The 19,192-nt window shown below is 34.9% G+C and overlaps 1 protein-coding gene across 1 annotated transcript in view; it reads right to left on the bottom strand.

Moving 5' to 3' along the window:
* The window catches only part of CNTLN (centlein), a 192,699-nt gene that overhangs the window by 41,047 nt on the left and 132,460 nt on the right, over positions 1–19,192 (bottom strand). The window contains 2 exon segments of the mRNA XM_058825890.1: positions 15,485–15,619; positions 15,622–15,737. Of these exon segments, the coding sequence (XP_058681873.1) occupies positions 15,485–15,619; positions 15,622–15,737 (251 nt within the window).

The following is a 19,192-nucleotide window of genomic DNA, read 5'->3' on the forward strand; positions in this document are numbered from 1 at the left end:
CCATCTGTTTTCCGTATAACTCACATAAAACAGAGAGAAACCAAAATGAAAATGCTATTTTAAAGACTGTGTTTAAACTTTCTTTTGATTTACCCACTTAGTTCCAAAGCATACAGCTTTATATCTTTAGAAAATACAGTCATTTTTAAAAGAATATATAAGAAAAAAAGAATAGTGAAATATTAATTTAACCTCTCCTTATATCCATGTGTTTTAGAGAGTGAAACATTTTCTACTGAAATATTTCTGCATTTCTAATATAAGCGGGCAGGAAATCTGTGCTTGTAGGGAAAGCTGTTCCATCTCCCATATTACTCTTCATATGTTATTTTCCTTGGCTCAAATTTCAGATTTTCAACTGTTAAAGACCATTCTCTTTCAACCTACTTTGAGGAAGTGAGGTAACTATTTCAAAATAAAAATTACTAAAATGTATGTAGGCTATAGCCATTCTCAGAAGTTGGTTGCAATATTCAAGGAACAAAATTTATAAAGATAGCTCTATGCTTAATTTTGTTCAATTATTTAAGTATCTCATTTTCAGCAACTTCAGATATTAATAAAAGCAGAAAAAATGTCCTCAGAAGGTATTCTCATTTGTTTATATGCAGACAGCTGTGTAAAAGAAAAACATTTTAAATATAAACTGTATTAACTAACTTAGGTAATGGAAAAGTTCGATGTTCTCACAGAGAATAAGAAACAGAAATAAAGAACAAAGAATTGTAGGGAAAAAACTGTTAAGTATCTGGAAGGAACTTTTCTAATCACATAAAGGTGATATTATATAAATATTTATTTATTATTCACATTTCTATAAAAGAAAACAAAGACATTGCCAGCCACTTTGGAAAGGTATGAGAAATCGGATGACAGACATTGTAGGGAGGATGCAAAGACAGGAACATTCTTCAAAATAATGAACTGCATTTAAAAATAACACTAAAATGTACTTCATATAAATTAAACTGGTAATTCATCCCTGGATTCTTGTAAATGAACCCCCACAGTCTTATCTTTAATTTGTAATTTATGCTATCATCAGAACCCTTGTTAAAATTACAGACATAAATGAACAGTTTAGGGTAAAATATTCTTTATATTACTATATTTTTATATACTATGTATATGCATTTAATATCTGAAGAGACCATCACAAGAAGAAGTCATGTTTTCAGTCTAACATATAAAGTGAAATAGACTTTCACTTTATCACGATTATCATCAATATTATGACTCACTCTGGAAATTCATTATTTTCACGTACCTGTACAGTTTGAGGACAACACTACAATTCTAAATCCCAGCTTGAACGAGACCTACAGCTGCTTAGCAATTCCCTCATTTTCTTCTGCTGGGTTTACCAAGATAAGAGTATAGACAAAATCACCCATTTTGTGTACACAATACCCTAAAGAGCACAGGATGACCTTTCAATCCAGAAATAAAGAGAACACTGTGCACAGTTCAGCCACCAAAGAGTAGGTGCTTTCCCAGGGCCTATGAAGCTTGTGAGATGTGCTGTGGCTACAGCTAGTCATAGAGTCTCCACTGCTGGGAAAGGAACTGCATCAACATTAGGCATCAAGAGTAGAATGGAGTGATGTAAAGTAAATCTGAGCATGACACAAGCCATGGGTAGACATGAGTCCATGACTACCTCATTAATTCCCAATTAAACCTTAGGAGAGCAAATTGGATCATGCAAAACATTAGTAAGAAAGCATAAATATTCTTTCTATCTCCTCTAGCAGTTACCGAGTCCACGAGCTTCAGGCACTTCAGGCAAACCAGTACCTTGTCAAAACTACAAAATTCTTCCCTAGGGTTGCTAGGACAGTAAGAGTGTCGGACTTTGGCAAGGATGCCATAGAATCCTGGGAACCAGCACTCATTCTGCACAACAATAAGGAATCTAAGACAGAGAATAATTAAGACAATGCCAAAGAGCAAAAGTTGTAGATACGTATTTTTAAGAAGGAATCTCAGGTGTAGTTCCCTTGTCTCAGAAGTGTTTTTGCTGTAACTCTTTTTCTACTGTTGTAGAAGATGTCTTAGTTCTTGACTCCCATTCCTTTATGCCTAGAAAGTCCAAAAAATCCCCCCAAACAAAAAAGAGAAAAAAAACAAATAAAACCAAAACAAAACAGAATAAAACAACCAACCAACCCAAATCAAAGCAAAAGCCAAAAAAACCCAACAAACAAAAAGAAACTTTGAGAAGGTTCATGCATCATCCTTGGTGACGTGGTAAGAATGGCTGGTACTCCCGGCTATGGACATGTTTCGAAGTTTCCTCCTGTAGTGCAAGGGAGTAGCCAGGCCAACAGAACAGCAGAATTACCTTTGACCACATAAGCTTAAACAGGGGATTGTGGGAATGAGAAAACTGGAGTAAGATGCAAGCTCTAACAAAAATGCCAATTCCCTCTGTGCAATATAATCTAGACAAAGAAATCTCAGTGTCTGACAGGTAAGATAATACGTTTGAACTGGAAACTGGTGTTTTGCAGACCTATCACTGCAGAACTGGTGAAGGTGAAGTTTCCTCTTCTGAAATCCAGAGGAGTCCAAAAGAACTCTTTTTCTTGAAGGACAAGATGTGGGAGCTGTTATGGTCCTCCTTTCTGATCACTGATAAATCCTAGTAGAGACCAAAGAGTAATAAAATGCATAGAGGAAAAGGAGGACTTGGAGTCCAAGGAGTAAGAGTTTTCAAGGACTAGCTTCTAGATCCATTGTTCAAACTCTTCTCTATTAAGGTATCTTTCCTGTGCTAGTTACCTTTAAAAAAAGATCTTCCATTGGAGAATGAGGACAAGAAAAATTAATTGCTAAATAAGAAAGAATACATTAAGATGTCAAGAATACATTAAACATAGCAAAAGTATCAAACAGTGTAAGGAAATTTTTCCTGAAAATTTTGGTTTCGATGCCGGGAAGATTCTCCTGCCAGCCATCCTCAGTGCTCTCCGAGAGAAAATGTGCATCATATATAAGTGGTCCTTCTTGAAAAATTAAATCCATTCTCTTTAAAAGATATAGAAGCACAAACTGACCACTAATTTTAAATAGTCTTTTATCCATGGAAAGGTGGGTATTACACTCCTTCAGTCTTTACTATCAATGTGTTATTATTTTCAGATTTCATTAATTATAGACCTTCAATCTTTCCTCATTGTTATGTTCAAACCTTACTAAAATTCTTGTTCCTTCCTTCCAATATGCATTTTGTGTGTGGTGCCAAAACAAGGTACACTATTACACAGAGCATCTTGACATTGCTAAGTAGAAAAAGAAATGTCCTCTGTGAAATTCTCTGTAAAAAATAATGCCTGACAAGCTAGCAATAGTTCTGCTATGAAGAGCAGTATTTTGACAAGCTGGTGGCCCTCATGCTATGAAGTACCATCTTTGTGTTCCTAAGAAGCACACACTGCTATTTGTTCAGCCTGTGGATCTTCGCAAAATCAACACACATATCCACAAGACAAAATAAATCCCACAAACCGAAACAAAACCCCAAGTAAGCAAAAAGCCACAACCCAGTCTAAAAACCTACCAACTACTATTTTGATTTTTCCCACAACTTACTGAGTTTTACCTTATGGTGAACTTAACATATGGTAAACTTAAAAAGGGAGGAATGACATGTGAAAATTAAGGCATCATATATGCACGTATTTTCTTCATGACTAATAACAACTTCTCCCCTCCAGGTTTACTGTTAATGTACAAATGCTGGAAAAGTAGATTTGAAAAACTAGATATCAAGAACATTTCTGTGGTCACAAGTGCTATTTCAATTAAATCTCAATTTTGTCCTTTGGGATTCATACCACAGAAATTTTTTTTGAAAATCAAAAGAAAATCCTTGCTAGCTATCCTTTCCAATCCTTTGGAAAACAAATCCCAAGACAGCCTAACTCAGAACTTTCATTCAACGAAACTTCTTCTTACTTTAACTAATAACTGATTCTTACATTAAATACCAGAAGACTTTAAGAAAGATTTTAATGTTTAAAATTGGAAAAATGTTAGCAAATTTTTTTTTTTTCTTCATGGCTAACTTTAAAATTGTTACTATTATAACTGCTTTGGAAAGAAAAAGTGCAAATTAAGAATTGCAGCTTTTTGTGCCTTTTTTATACCTGAAAACAATTTTTTAAACTGCAACACCATCTATAAAATGTCTGGAAAAGTTACAAATAGAGGAATAGTACATGGAAGTTTGGGGTTTTGTTACATATCTTAGTTTTCAGTATTTTTAAAATTACCTGCTTCTGATGCTAGCAAAAATGTGAGCTGTTCTCAATCAAATTTATAAAGAAAGAAAATATGTCATTACCAATATTATGACAGTTTTACCTGTAGAGACTGTCACACTTCCTTTCTGACCACTATTACATAATGAGATCTTATTGACAAACATGAATTGCTACACACCTCTACATGCAAAATACAGCAAGGAAAGTTAAATTTCTTCAGAAAATCTAAGCAGAGTTTCTTTCCTGCTTGCAGCTGTACAGGAACCATCCACTTGCTACAAAGAAATCAAAAATTACACACTTGCAATGCTTAGATCACTGTCACTGACTTAGAAATCTTGTTCTCCCAAGTGACTTAAAAACTTGAGAAAACCAGCAGTACAGCTACACTGTACAGGGTGTTCCTAGCAATAATCATACTTTCTTCAACACCTAATACAAAACACAGACATTGTTTTAACAAATACCACTTGGCAGACCTAGAAGATAGGACAGAGAATCACATCCAATTCCTCATGGATTCTCAGCTTGAATCCTGGATTTTGCACAGTTTACCTTACGAACATGATCCGAGTGACATTTCACAAATTCCTGGATAAATGTTGCTACACTCTGCCAGCAGAGAGACTGGCTGTGTCATGCACAGATCAATAATAGCACTGTGTTTCATCAGCCTCAAAATCAAAAGTGCTTCATCTGGCAAAAGCCATGGCCCTTGAGGATCTGACATATATAAAATGAATACTGTACACACGATGTCTACTACAAAAGCTGCTACTCTAAGGACAAGGCTAGAAACATACAGTTGAGTATATGTAAATAGGAAAATATATATTTGTATATATAAAGAAGTTTTTAACTTCTATTTATGAAGAGTTGCACAAATAACACAAAGCAGCAGCTGAATAACAGAAATAAAACTAAACTTTTATGACGTCTGACAGAAATGTAAAAAACACAGGAAAATCCAACATTCACAGTCTTCAGAGGAATTCAGACGAAAATAAAGGGATATTTTAAACTTTACACAGTAGTATCTATGACAGTGGGCTACAATAAAATTCATGTTAAGCTATATTTAAGGACTTCTGATAAAAATTATGTTCATTGAAAATGTGCCTTTATCTTCTTCAGAGTAACTATTCAAAATAGAAGTTTTGAGACTGTAAATCATCATATACTACCTGTAGTTTCAGTCCTCAATTAAGGCTTTCCCAAAGTAACAACAGAAATTTATGTCTCTTACCACTTAGACTTCCTCATATCTTAGTCTTTCGGTGTCAGAGATTCTAAAATTTTCAAATAAGTGCAGCACCTGTAGACTTTTAATTGAAATTAATTTTTATCATAATGCCTCTCCCTCATTTTTCTCATAGGAAATTTAGTTTTGGGGTTTTTTTCTGCCAAATTTTATATTGCAAACAATACTCTGAAAAGTAAGTATTTTTACTGTTTTGAAGCCAAACCTTTAATAAAATATCACAACTTACTTTTTCTATAGTACTTTTTCAAGATTTTGGCTCCAAAAAAAGAAAAATTAAACTGTCTCTATGCCCCAAATTAAAATGAAAAGTTTTTTCCTTAAAAAATGTCATAACTCCCTCACTGAAATCATTCTTTCTTATGCTCAATCCTCCTGGTAAAATGTGAAGTAAATATTAAAAAAAAAATCATAATTTATCTTTTCTTTTCTGCATTTTCTTTTACCAACTTACATACTGCCTAAATCAAACAGCTTTAATTTTTTCTCAGCTCTACAATCAGCAACATTTAGAGGATTTTACAGGACTAATGAGATCCTAAATTCTGTGTACATTACACACAAAAGCCATTTTTCCTTGTTTGCATATCTTCTGCTTAAGACTAATGATCTTTAAATGTTGCACACCATAGAACTGGCACTTCCTTTGGGCTACTTCCTTCATTTCAATATCTACCTTTCCTGTGCTGTGGTTTTATATGTGTATGTCTTCAGTGGTGATGGTGATGGGCTTCTTTCTCTGCCTCGGAATTTCTCTTCCTTATAACCTGATGTGTTTGAATGCTATCATCGCACTCCTTCTTGGCTTCAGGTAGGCCCTTAAAAATAAGTAGTTTGACTTATCTTAAATTTATCATTCATGCTTACATCTCTTTTCTGCAGAACTGAACTCATTTTAGCATTAATTTAAAAATATACTGTTCCCTAGCTGAGCTCTATGGCATAAACACACTTCTTCCATCGTTGCTTCAGGTGAGCGAACAGTGTTACTCAAGTTGAGAATTAACCTTTCTGTTCATATATCCCATTAATTAAGCTCATACCATCAAAGAAATACTCTCTCTCTCTGTTCCTTTTTCATGCATCCTACAGACCCAACATTTTTTTTTACTCCTTTAACAAACAATCTGCTCACAGCTAACCACAAGAAGATGATTTCTTCCCTGTTTGATTAGTTGGCCAATATCACTGCAGTTGTCTGACTCCAACCGGCAATAGTCAATTACAGCCACCTAAAAATTACAGATCCCATATCTGGTATGTTTCTATCTTTGCTATTTTTAAAATCTTCCTTTGCTAGACTGAGGACTTTATAACTCTTTTTCTTAGATATTTAAACTTGAGTTATCTTTTAATCTGCTCTCTGAAAACCTCTCATTGTTCTCTGGAACAATGTATTTTCAAATCCTCCTCATAAGTCTTCAAATGTTTTTTAATTCATTTAATTTCCTTCTTGTATTCTGTGTATTAGAACTACACACATTATTTTAAGACCAGTCAAATTATACCAGTGAAAGAAAATATAATCTTTCTGCTCCTCTTGCACAGACTCCAGTTTATGCATTTTGAGGACTGTATTTTTTAAAATGGCAATGGGATTTCATGCTCAGCATTACCTCCTAGGACTCTCATTTTTCTTTAGAGTCCTTGGTTCCCAGGAGACAGCCATTCAGCCTCACTCAACAGGAAACTTGAGCAATGTATTGGTTTTCATTATGATGTAATGATTTGCTCATTAACAACACTGTGAATCATAATAATCCATACTCTTCAATCAGACTCTGGTGGATGACTGAAAGCTTAAGAGTAGTTTTCAATGACTGAAGATATCCTATTGCACTGGCTTGGATTTTTTTACATTGCCACGAATTTTTTAAAAATGATTGGAAGATTTTATTTCTAAAACAAACAACAAAAAGATGGTCACTTATTTCATAGTATATCCAGATAAAATAGATATGTAAGGTGTAAACCATTATCCTGGTGAAAAAAATAATGTTATCATTCATGTGAGGGTTCAACTGAAAAATTAATTTCATGGTATGTGATATTCTGAGCAAGTGAAAATGATTAAGTGGTACTTATATGCACAAGTTTAACCTTAAGGCAAGAATTGAGACATTGTGCCTCTATTGTGTTCCACGTAGCAATGCTTAGCTCCAATCCAAATATTACGTTTGAAATTTTAATTCATATTTACATTTTAATAAGCAATGACTGTTGCACAGAGGTGCACAAAAAAAAAAAATGAGTGAATGTGCTTACAAAACTTCTGGTACTTTCAAGTCACAGAGCTATTTTTGTAATCCCATGACCCTACTTACCCAGCTTCTTAGAAAATGCAACTCCTCAAGTAGGGAAGTGTCTTTGACCAATTCTCTTAGTCCATGTATGTACCTTTCTAACCATACTAAGCATTCTCCTCCACCAATCTTGCATTCTGTACCTTGACACGGAGAAAAATTTATTTAACAGAGTAGGACAGGAGCAAAGGAAAGGAGAAGTAAAGTAGGAGAGTCCACTGGGAGAGTGCACGAGAATCGACTCAATGTTCACAATACAAAATTATCTCCCCAATTTCTCATGAGTCATGAAGACTTTTCCTAAGAACATAATTGGGAAAACATTTATCTAGGCTGGGAAAGAAAGAAAAGAGTGACTTTCAGGTAAAAATACATCACAAGAACCAGGGAAGAGAACTGGAACTTCCAAGGGAGGATATATGGCTGATGGAAACCCAAAGCAGCTATTTCTTGCACATTATTTCACAGTCTATCAGAATACTAAATCAGAAAATAACAAAAAATTGCAGCTACATCCCCTGTTGTTGCTCCTTCTTCAAAAGTTGAAAACAAAAAGGAACCCCTCACTATAGAGAGATCTATATGGAAGATTAGAGAAAATAAAATTTAATTTTAACATGATAAGTAGGACATCTTGAAATTTCCTTGAACTCAGTGGAAATAAGCACATGTACAAAGGGTTTAGTAAAATCACTTCCATAGCTAATAGCAGTAGTTACTAATAATGAATAATTCATGGACTGCTCTGGTAAACAAACCTAAGACTGCTGGTCCAATTGCAATGCAAACTGGTTTTTTGTGATGAACTCTTAGAAACTCTAATCTGCCAGATCTCAAATGTAATCTCTTGGCAACATATGAATAATTATTCCCAAATAAATTACCTTCTTTGTGTGAAATTTAATGGTAAATAAATATCCTCTAACAAAAACATATATGATCCTTAGAACTATACATACTGGAGAAGGTTCAAGAATCCAGTGTAGCTTTATGCTTAACTTTAATTAATGAGCAGATCACAATGAATTAAATAAAAACCCTCCTGTGAACACAAAAGGAAATCCCATTATGATAGTATATGTTCAGCTTTTCCAGGTCGCAAGTTGTACTTTATTTGGGAATTTTTTTACAGGAAAAAACAGTTCTTTACAGTTCTCTTTTGGTTTGTGGTATTTTTTCCAATAGTAAGATAAGAGCCAATGCAAAGGAATGTTTGACCTAATCACAGGGAAGGTGAATAAAAAAGCTCATATCATATGAAATTAATAGCATAAAAATTACAGGATATCTTCTGGATTTTATTTCAATATATACAAGCATGTCATATCATCTAAATGTCTGTTCCATTACTATATTAAGATCCTGGATATAGTTATATTGCTTTACTTATTGGTATGTGTACAACCTCTGTTTGTAACATTACAATAACATGCTGATTTTTTCATACAGGTTCTTTCTTCTAATATAGAAGAATCCTTTTCAGCGTTTCTATATGATAACAGCAATATAAATCATACTGATTGCAAGTATGGTCTCTGAACTTCATGTAGTTTTCACAATTTTTTATTCATAATATGTTTTTCTAGAATTTATCTATCTCTAAGTTATTGCATTTTGACAGGAGCATAAGTCTAGTAGTCCCAGTTCATGCCAACTCTTCTTTTTAATTTATGAAGACTAATTTCCTACATACAATGTACTTTAAATGTTGTTCAGCAATAATGCAGGTCTATTGAAATTTTTTTTCAAAGATCAATATAAATTGTAAAAAGTATTTAGCTTTATTTTTGTTTCATAATGACAGCTATATATATATATATTATATATAGAGCTGTTAACAAAACTGACTTCACAATGTTTTAATTATATGATGCAGAGAAACACCAAAATAATAAAAAAAATTTGGTGTAGATGCATTTTTAAAGGTCAATTACTTTCATGCTTAGCCTTGGCTATTCCTTTTTTTATTTCCAAGTCAGCTTAAGGAGCCATACTGAGTCAGTGGTCAGAGGCAGTATTACAGATTTCCACATTTAGTAACCATACTGTTTGAGCATATTTGACTAGCTGACTGTTTCATGCCAAACAGGATTTTGGGGTTAAAAGACAGAAAGACAGAAAAAGGTGAATTCTAGCCTCAGAGGTCATAGAGAATTTTCTGTCCCTGTTCCCAGCCTTTATAAGTGCGACTGCATACCCTGATTTTTGATTTATTAGGTTCAGTAAAGCTTTAATAAAACAACAAAGCAGAAACTATTCTTCTCAATATTGTCAATTCAAAGCCTTCAAAATTTACAAGTAGGCCCAGAAATTAAATTCCAAAAAATTGAGGTTTGACATACATTACAGACAATTTTTCCTGCAAACAGATGTTGCTCCTGCTCAGGTCTGGAACAACACTGTGAGTATTTCTCTCATGAACACATAGACTGGAAGCATGTTTTGAGATATTAATATATACTGTGCCTGCAAAAAAGATCGTTTCAAGACACATGCAAACAAGGGCAAAAGCAGTGTGATGTCAGAACTAAAAAACATAATTTCTCAATCTAATTTTGAGAAAACATCAGTCTCATGCTGATACATAGTCTAGTTCAATTATTAGGTAATTGAACTCTGCTGTCTTAGGTTGCATTGGCAAACTCTGGAAAGGTTGGTAGTATATCCTGGTTCATCATAGGTTTACTCACTCTGGTTTACCTTTCAACTTGTATTGAATTTTAAGAAAAAGCAGAATAGAAAATTTGCTGGTTTAATTTTTAAATATTTTTAAGAAACCTTGTTTACTTGTTTCAGAGTATTGGGCCCAAAGATTACAGTTCCCATAAATTAACCTAAACTGCTCTTATTAAAAATAGTTAGGACAAGATTACCTATATGCTTCTAAAGAAAGGGAAAGAAATAATGCTTTGACATTTCTCCTAATGTTTTTGGGAACAAACTTTTCCTAAACAGATTCACAGAATTCTCTGGTTATTCCATTACAATCTGTGCCAAAGGTAGACAGCTGAAGAAATGATTTTGCATCAAGTTAAATATAATGAATACAGGGGTTTTATTTTTAAGATAGCTACATGTAAGACTTAACTTTGCCCTGTAGAGAATGGAGACATTGTTTAACAAAGCAAAAGCAATTTCAATTCTTATCAGATTATTTTGGACCTATTAAAATATGTGGTCATTATTAGCATCTCTGCTTTTACTTTCTTTTATTACTTATATATATATGAAAGTCAGAATTCCTGCATATGCTACTGATGTAGCAGTGACTTTATACAAAGTTTATTTGTATAAATTACTATTTATACATAACTTGAAGTCTTCCAAATTTCAATCATTCTGCAACTTTTAATAAAATTTTATCATTCAGATCTTCTGTAGGTGTCCTTAAAATTATCTCATGTACATAATGAGAAATATCTTTTCATGTTACCTGAGAAAGAAGAAAATCCAACATTCAACTTAGAAGAGCTAACACTAAACACAGAATCTCTTTCATGAACTTAATAAAAATATACAAATGCTCTGGAGTACATCTATGTAAGAGATTTCAAACATATAAAATCAGGACATTTATAAAAGAGTTTTGACAGGAAATAACTGTATGGGTTTACAACCATTTCTAACTGGACAACATTTATCTAGAAAGACTAAAATATCTGTCCAAGTAATTACATATTTGCTGGAATTAATAAAACGTGAGGAAATTTCAAAAGCAGTTTTAGCTACTGCAGGATAATTACAATAGCATTCAGTTTATAATTTAAAATTTATTCCTAAAATTTACTTTAAGGAAAACCATAAACATACACATTTGTTATATATATATAATAAATAATTGTTATATATTATTGTCCTGGGGTGACCCCTAAACTAAGACAATTATATATATATATATATATATATATATATATATATATATATATATAAAATAATTGTTATATTAATTGTAATAATACATCTTTAAAGAGTGAAAAATCCATCATGAAAACCAGAGTTTGAGATAATTTGCATGAAATAATAGTTCAGCCAGTAATTTCCAATACATTTATAATTATCATAATTTTTTCCTTTGTTTCAGTGCAACTGAATAGTACTAAATTGGCTGATATATTTTGGGTACCATAAAAGGAGTGAAGCTGTGATGCTGGTTTTGCAGATGCAACACCAAATTCAGGCCTGTCTTTTGATACACTGAGCAACAAAAAATAGTCAAGAGAATATGTAAAGAAAGCCACAACCTTTAAAGAATAAAAAGCTTTCTTTAGCACTTTACTTTTCTGCTTTTCATGCTCATACCTTTCTATGCCTGAGATAATCTACTAGATAAACAAACTATGAGCTCAGGGGGAAAGAGTTCCCTTAAAATTCAAAGAAAAGTGAAAATCAAATAGCTAAAATAAAGTTTGGAGGTATATTTAAAGTGCTGTCAGAAAAAAACTCATCTGGGTCAGACTTAAAATATGCTTCAAAAAACAATTAAAACCTCTTTCCAGGAAGGAATCTGAAAAAAACCCCAAAACTTTACTTAAGCCTTCATGTTATCCTCTTCAAAGAATGTGTCAGCATTTGACTGGTTGACTTGTTCGTATTCTGAGAGTCAAGCTTCCTGCTGAAGCAGACTTACACATGCACTTTGCAATTGTGTACAGTATTTCATAAGGAAATGCAGCTTTACTGTGATATCACCTGAGAAACACTCGAGAACTGGAGATGCAAAAGTATGGTACATCTCAGAGTGGACCTTTGAATAGCCTTGACATGACTAAGAGAAGAACTAGTGACTTAAATTAATTACCATTTCAATTTCTTATTCAATATACTTTGTCTGGATTTTTGCCATAAGAATGACACTGCATAAAACTAACTATGATTACTGTGTTCTATGTAATAAATACACTCTTTTTATAATCACTCATTGTTAGAAATGAATAGAGGAGAAGACTAAACCTTAGAAAAAAGATCCTGAATTTTTCCAACAATTTCTTTCAAATGCTTTTCTTAGAAATTAAGAAAATAATAAATACCATTGTTTCCACATTAACTATCTGCTCCAGCTGTGGTTTCTATACACCAATAACAAAATGTAACTGCTGTACTTCTGTACAGATGGTCTTGACTCAGTGTTAATGTGAATCCTTAGAGAATGTAAGTGTTGATTCTCACATGTGCAGTCACTTCACAGCCATTTTTTAAAATATGCAAGGAATTGCTTTTGCAGAAATGAAACAAAGCCAGCTATCTACATTACTGCAAAGCATTTATAAGGCCAAACAAAACCAGAACTTAAATCCAGAATTCTGAACTCTTAAGAGCTGACAAATATACACCTAGATATTTGTCTGTGTGGATTTTCAAGAAAAGCACACAAAACCATGCATGTATGTATTCTGAAAATCAACAGATGCTAGACAGTCCTTAGGTTGCATGAACTGTTAAATCTGTCTCAAAACGAACATCTGGAACATTTAAATCTTAAATCTAGAGTCGATCTTCTAGAGTCCCTGGGGACTGTAATGAAGGACTGACTGCACAAACATCTGTCCTTGTCTGCTAAAGGATTTATTTTCTTAGATAAAGTCAGGCAAAATGGCAGCTTGTTCAAGCCATGATGTTAATGTTTATAGTTGCTAGACTGCTAAACTTACCCCAGCCAAGGACTAAAAGCTCACTATTAATGTAAGTGTACTCAGAACTTTATGGTTATGGCAGTTAATCATAATGCTTATTTTTGGATATAAATAATTTTGCCACTCTTGAAGTATTTATAATTTCCTCCAAATCCAGATATTGTATCAATCTTTTATTTTCCCATGGTTTGACTGCTTGTTTTTTACCTTCTACCTCTCAAGTAAATCTAAAGTAACAGAAGTATTAGCAAAAAACATTAACAAACATTTTTTTCCCCTTGCAGTATCTAAAAACTTCACTTCTAGATAGTATTTCTTACCAAAAAAACCCCATACAAGTCCCCTACAAAAAATATGTGCTTTAGAACTATTAGATCTGTCTGAATCAGGGTTCTCTCTCTAAAATACGGGTGTACTCTGCAGTGACTGTGTAGGTTCTTTGCCTCCTTAATTTTCACTTGGCAAGTAGCCCAAGCCTCTGCTTTAAATTTCCCACTTGGTACCACTAGTATGGCACCTGAAGAGTAATTAGTTGTAAGAAAGGGAATTTGAATTGTTTGCTGAGAAGGAAAAAAATGTGCATGCCTAATAAAGATTTTTTCCTTGAGTACCTGAAACACCCTTTATTTATTTTTGCTTGGAATGCACCACCCTTTAAATAGACCAGTGATCAATTTTTTAAATACCTTCCAGAAAAACGGAATGATAGAAAACCAGTTTAGTTTTGAATCCATGCTATTTTTGTTTTAGTCAGTCTTTTCCATAACAGCAGCTCCTATCTTGACATAAATTTTGTTCCCCCCTCTTTTTGCTTTTTTTTAACCAGTTCCCTGATAACGACATTTCCTATTTTATTTCTCACATTGATCTTCTATGGACACCTAAGGAGTAGTCTTCTAGGAATGCAAGTCATGAAGTCTGAGAAATCAGAACATTTTAGCTAAATTACATGTATAGCTCCCCGTGAAGTTTATACTGTCCATGAAACTTTACATTATGATACTGCTTGTAAGACAGACAGACCTTCATCGGTTCCAATGACCTTGGAAACTGTTTTTAAACAATGCATTACACATATATGGTTATGTAAAATGAGTAGCAGAAATGAAGTTTTCCCTCCTCCAGAAATTAGCAGTTCCCTAGTCCTAAGAAAGTGAAAAGTGCTGCTCCTGATACTGCTTCTGCCTTCTGTGCCAAGACAAAAACACAGAGAAGTTTGAGGGGGAGGGGATTTGATTTCTTTTTTAATGTCTGCCTCCTTCCAGCAAGTCCATCTGTTGCAGTACTATAATTCTGGAAGCAGGATGTGTGTGTGACCAACAGGAGACAATTACTGCATAAGTGTTTGTTGATTCAGCTCTATAAAGGGCAGGCCAATCACTACAGTATGAACAGAAAAGAATTCCAGCTGAGGAGCTGCATATAGATTAACACAAAATACATATATACATGAGAATGGGGAAAACCAGAAAGGAGTAATGGCATGGAAAAGGATTAAGTAGAAATGAAGACTGAAGCAGAGAAGAAAGTTTGTGTCCTTGGGCTGTTAATACTTTACTAGTCTCTATTTCCATAAACTTTTTGTGTTGGCTTTTCACTCCAACAAAGAAAGATGGGATTAAATAGATATGGAACTGGTCTGAGCCCCCTTTGGAAGAAAAGTTTTCTTGGTTTGGACGGAGCAGTGCCTATTCTTCACAGAGGAACAGTTCTGGACTGACCAGATTCTCAGGAAGGTTTGCAGATCACAGGCTAGAAGTGAAACTTACCTCACTCATCTGAATACATGTAAAATACCAGCATGAAACCACTTTCTTTTCAAAAGGATAAATGACTTGCATTGATACACAAGACTCAATATCATTTATACATAATAACTGGCCCACACAAAGTGTGGTAATATATAATTTTTAATATTTCATTAATATTTCATAATTTTGCCTATATTAAATTAAAATACAAAAATCAGTGCTATCAAAATTTCACAGAACTACAGTAGAATTAAGGTGAACGGTGCAAGACACTATAATTTAAAGTACTTTACCTCTATGGCCAGTATATTAACTTGAAATCTCTGATAAGCCAAAGGCAGATGACTTGTTAATTTTTCATTGCTTTCTTTATCGTTCTTAATGAAATCCACTGCTGTCTTTTTTCACTCTGTAAAACAGCTATCTCCTTCTGCAGTGACTTAATTTTTTCCTGTAGTTGAGTAACAGAGTAGCCCCGGACAGTTTCTGGAGGCAGTGGTATTTCTCCTTTTTTGCTCTGTTCACTGAACATAAAATGGCATGTTACTAAATGGACAAAATCATCATAAATAAAATGATTTATGATTTTGTTTTGGCCCTTCAAAACAGTCTTGCAGTCTCTAAAATATTTCTCAGTAAGTAAACTGGTAAAGTAACAGCTGACCTATAAAAACATAAAACATACAAAACAGTGAACCTATAAACACTCCATGTTGTACTTTTTCTGAAATGCGAACAATGCAAAATCAACAAGGACTTGGAAATTACATGTCTTGGATTTCTGATCAAGATTATCAAAAATAAAGGCTTCAGTGTCTCGTTACCAGGCTGGGTTTTTTTAAGGTCTAAACCAAAATACATTTAATTTGTTTCCTTGGCTATGTTTGCTATAAGGGGCAAACATGAACAAAAGGTAATGGAAAACCTCATATCAGTCAGTAGATTCACTAGGTGGAACTTATTAAAAACTAACTTTAAGTGTATGAAAAGATGCTGTTTGATAGTCATTTATTACTTGAGAATTTCACTTTAAAATAATGACCTAAATATCTGAAAATATACATACAAATTCAAAAAAAGTAAATCTTGCAACAGCTTATCAGTGGGTTTGTGCTCTAATTTACTGGGTATTAAATGCTCAGTATATATCTAAACACTTTTGATCAGGAATACTGCAACATTTCTCCAATTTTTTAAGTCTTCAGATTGCAATTTCTATGTCATATCATGCAACATATTTCTGAGAATATTCATATCTAAAATAGCTGTTAAGCAAATTTAAAAGAGTAAAGATCAACACATTCTCTACAAACTGCACTGAACAAACTAGTGGCATTGCAGAATAACACAGCCATGAATTGTAGATGAGTACAGTCACCACACAATTTGAAAGACCAAGAACTGAGCTCTCAGTAGATGATGAGCAAACAATCCATGTCTGCAGCAAAAAGATGGAGATCTCCATTCTAGGCCACAGGTCTAATAAATGCATGAGTTGTAAGAGAGTTCCAGTAACTCTGCTGACACCGCAGAGGCTATTATATATTCCTACCACGTGAGCAAAAGCTGACCAAGTCCTTTTATCATAAATGGTCTCATCTCCAACCCCGTGCACAGCTCAAGACTTTGGAGATTGCTTTAGCTTCTCTTTGTATGAGAATACCGTGATCCAGCAGTAGGGTCCTTCAATCCTCTGGATGGATTCAAGAATTCTGTTAAAAGTGTTGTTCCCAACTGTTAATGCTACATGTCTGTGCAATACTTTCTTCCATACTCACAAACCATGTTTTCAAATCCTTTTCATTCAATAGGGGAGTTCTGCTGAAGTGCATTTAACTGCTTAGGGCTCTCTGGACACTTCCTGAGTTTGCTTCAGTTCCATCAGTCTGTTAGAGATGTCTATCAGAATGTATCTATGTTCTCCAGTCAGAACAGAGAGTAAATGGCCCTACCAAAATTGTACTGGCTGTGCTATACTACCAATCAAGAGAGGACAGTCTCCTTGATTTCCTGGATGCCTTGTATGTCCTCACTCAGGAGCAGCAGATTACCAGGAGTAGCACATTCTTGTCAGATTTTCATATATATCATGTGCAACTACTCACACTGTGCATTGTTACCAACAGATTAATGGATAAGATTTTTCCTTTTTTTCAGTTTATTTGACCAAAAAGTATTGAAATAATACAATCAAGAATATGTAACAAGACTAGAGAGTATGCATTTGCTTAAAAATTTTGGAAATTAAGAAAACATAATTTTTTTTCAAACTCATATCACCATTCAAAATATTGAATTTCAAACTAGTTACCTGAAAGCAGCAAGTCGTTCAGTGTGTCAGTATTCTGTTTCTTGAACAAAGAAATAGTAATATCTACTTATGTTTAAAATTCCATGAAGTGATTTATTTGGACAAACACAGGAGGGAAAACCTATTAGACACTGTTAAAAAGTCCAAGAATGAGTCATCTGTTACTGATTGCATGGAGCCTCTAAAGACCTGGGACACAACCAGCTGGCCCTCTTCTGTGAGAAAACAGTATATTAGATGCTAGCAATGAGACAAGCAGTTAAAATCCCAGACAATGAATGTAAATAGGCTACGAAGCTAAAAAGCACGCTTTTCAGAATTCCTGGACACAGAGTCAAAAGTATCTTTCTAAGATGGAGGAACTCATCCACTACACAACAAACAAGCTGAGAGACATTTGTGCTTGATTAGTCAGCACTTGGCTAGAAGGGAGGGAGAGAGGGGTGTTGCTGTCTCCCTGTTATGGGTTAGGTCAGCCTGTTCCGTATGGTGTTTCTGACTGAAAGTTTAATGAGGTGGCTGTGGCATTCTTTGTCTGGACTATGAGACAGCACCACTAGCTTACAGCAGCTTTAGGTTTTTAAACCAACTTTTATATTTCTGTCCAAATACTTTTACCGATATATTTGGGTTGTATGGACAGATTTTGTTAGTGGGAGAGCTACAGGGCTGGCTTCTGTGAGAAGTTCTCAGAAGCTTCTTCCATGTCCAGCAAAGTCAATGCTAGACAGCTCAAAACCACCATTAGCCAGGACTGAGCCACTTGGAAATGATAGCATCTCTGTGATAACATAATTAAGAAGTAAAAAAGTGATTGAAGATGTATTGGTGGCCAGAGAAGAGCAGAGAGAGAACATGTGAGAGGAACAACTCTGCAGACACCAAGGTCAGTGCAGAAGGAGGAACAGGAGATGCTCCAGCAGGTGCTGGAGCTCAGATTCCCCTGCAGCCTGTGGTGCAGACCATGGTGAAGCAGCTGCAGCGCAGGAGGATCACAGGGATGCAGAGATCCACCTGAAGAGGAGACCCAGCCCAGAGCAAGGGAATTCCTGAGAGGAGGCTGTGACCCCGTGGGAGGCCTGTGCTGGAGCAGGCTCCAGGCAGGGACCTGCAGACCTGGGGAGAGAGGAGCCCACACCGGAGCAGATTTCCTGATAGGACTTGTGATCCCACGGGGGACCCACGCTGGAGCAGCCTGTCCTTGAAGGACTGCACCCCGTGCAAGAGTGACCCACCTGGCAGCAGTTTGTGGAGGATTGTTGCCATGGCATGGACTCACACTGGAGAAGTTCATGGAAAACTGTCTCCTGTGGAAGGGACCCCATGCTGGAGCAGGGGAAGGACTCCTCTCCCTGAGCAGTGGGAGAAACAGCATGTGATGAACTGACCCTACCCCCATTCCCTGTCTCCATTTGCTGCTGGGGGGAAGGAGCTAGGAAAGGAGCAAGGAGTGGGAATAAGGTGTCTTTAAGGTCTTACTTTACTTCTCATTATTCTTCTCTGATTTTGTTAGTAAAAATTAAATTTATATGTCTAATTCAAGTAATTTTGCCCATGGCAGTATTTGATGAGTGATCTCTCTCTATCCCTATCTCAGCCCACAAATTCTTTGTTATATTTTCTCTTCCATGTCCAGCTGAAGAGGGCAGTGAACAAGAGGCTTTGGTG

Source organism: Poecile atricapillus, chromosome Z (genome assembly GCF_030490865.1).
Source record: "Poecile atricapillus isolate bPoeAtr1 chromosome Z, bPoeAtr1.hap1, whole genome shotgun sequence".
Classification (NCBI taxonomy): domain Eukaryota; kingdom Metazoa; phylum Chordata; class Aves; order Passeriformes; family Paridae; genus Poecile; species Poecile atricapillus.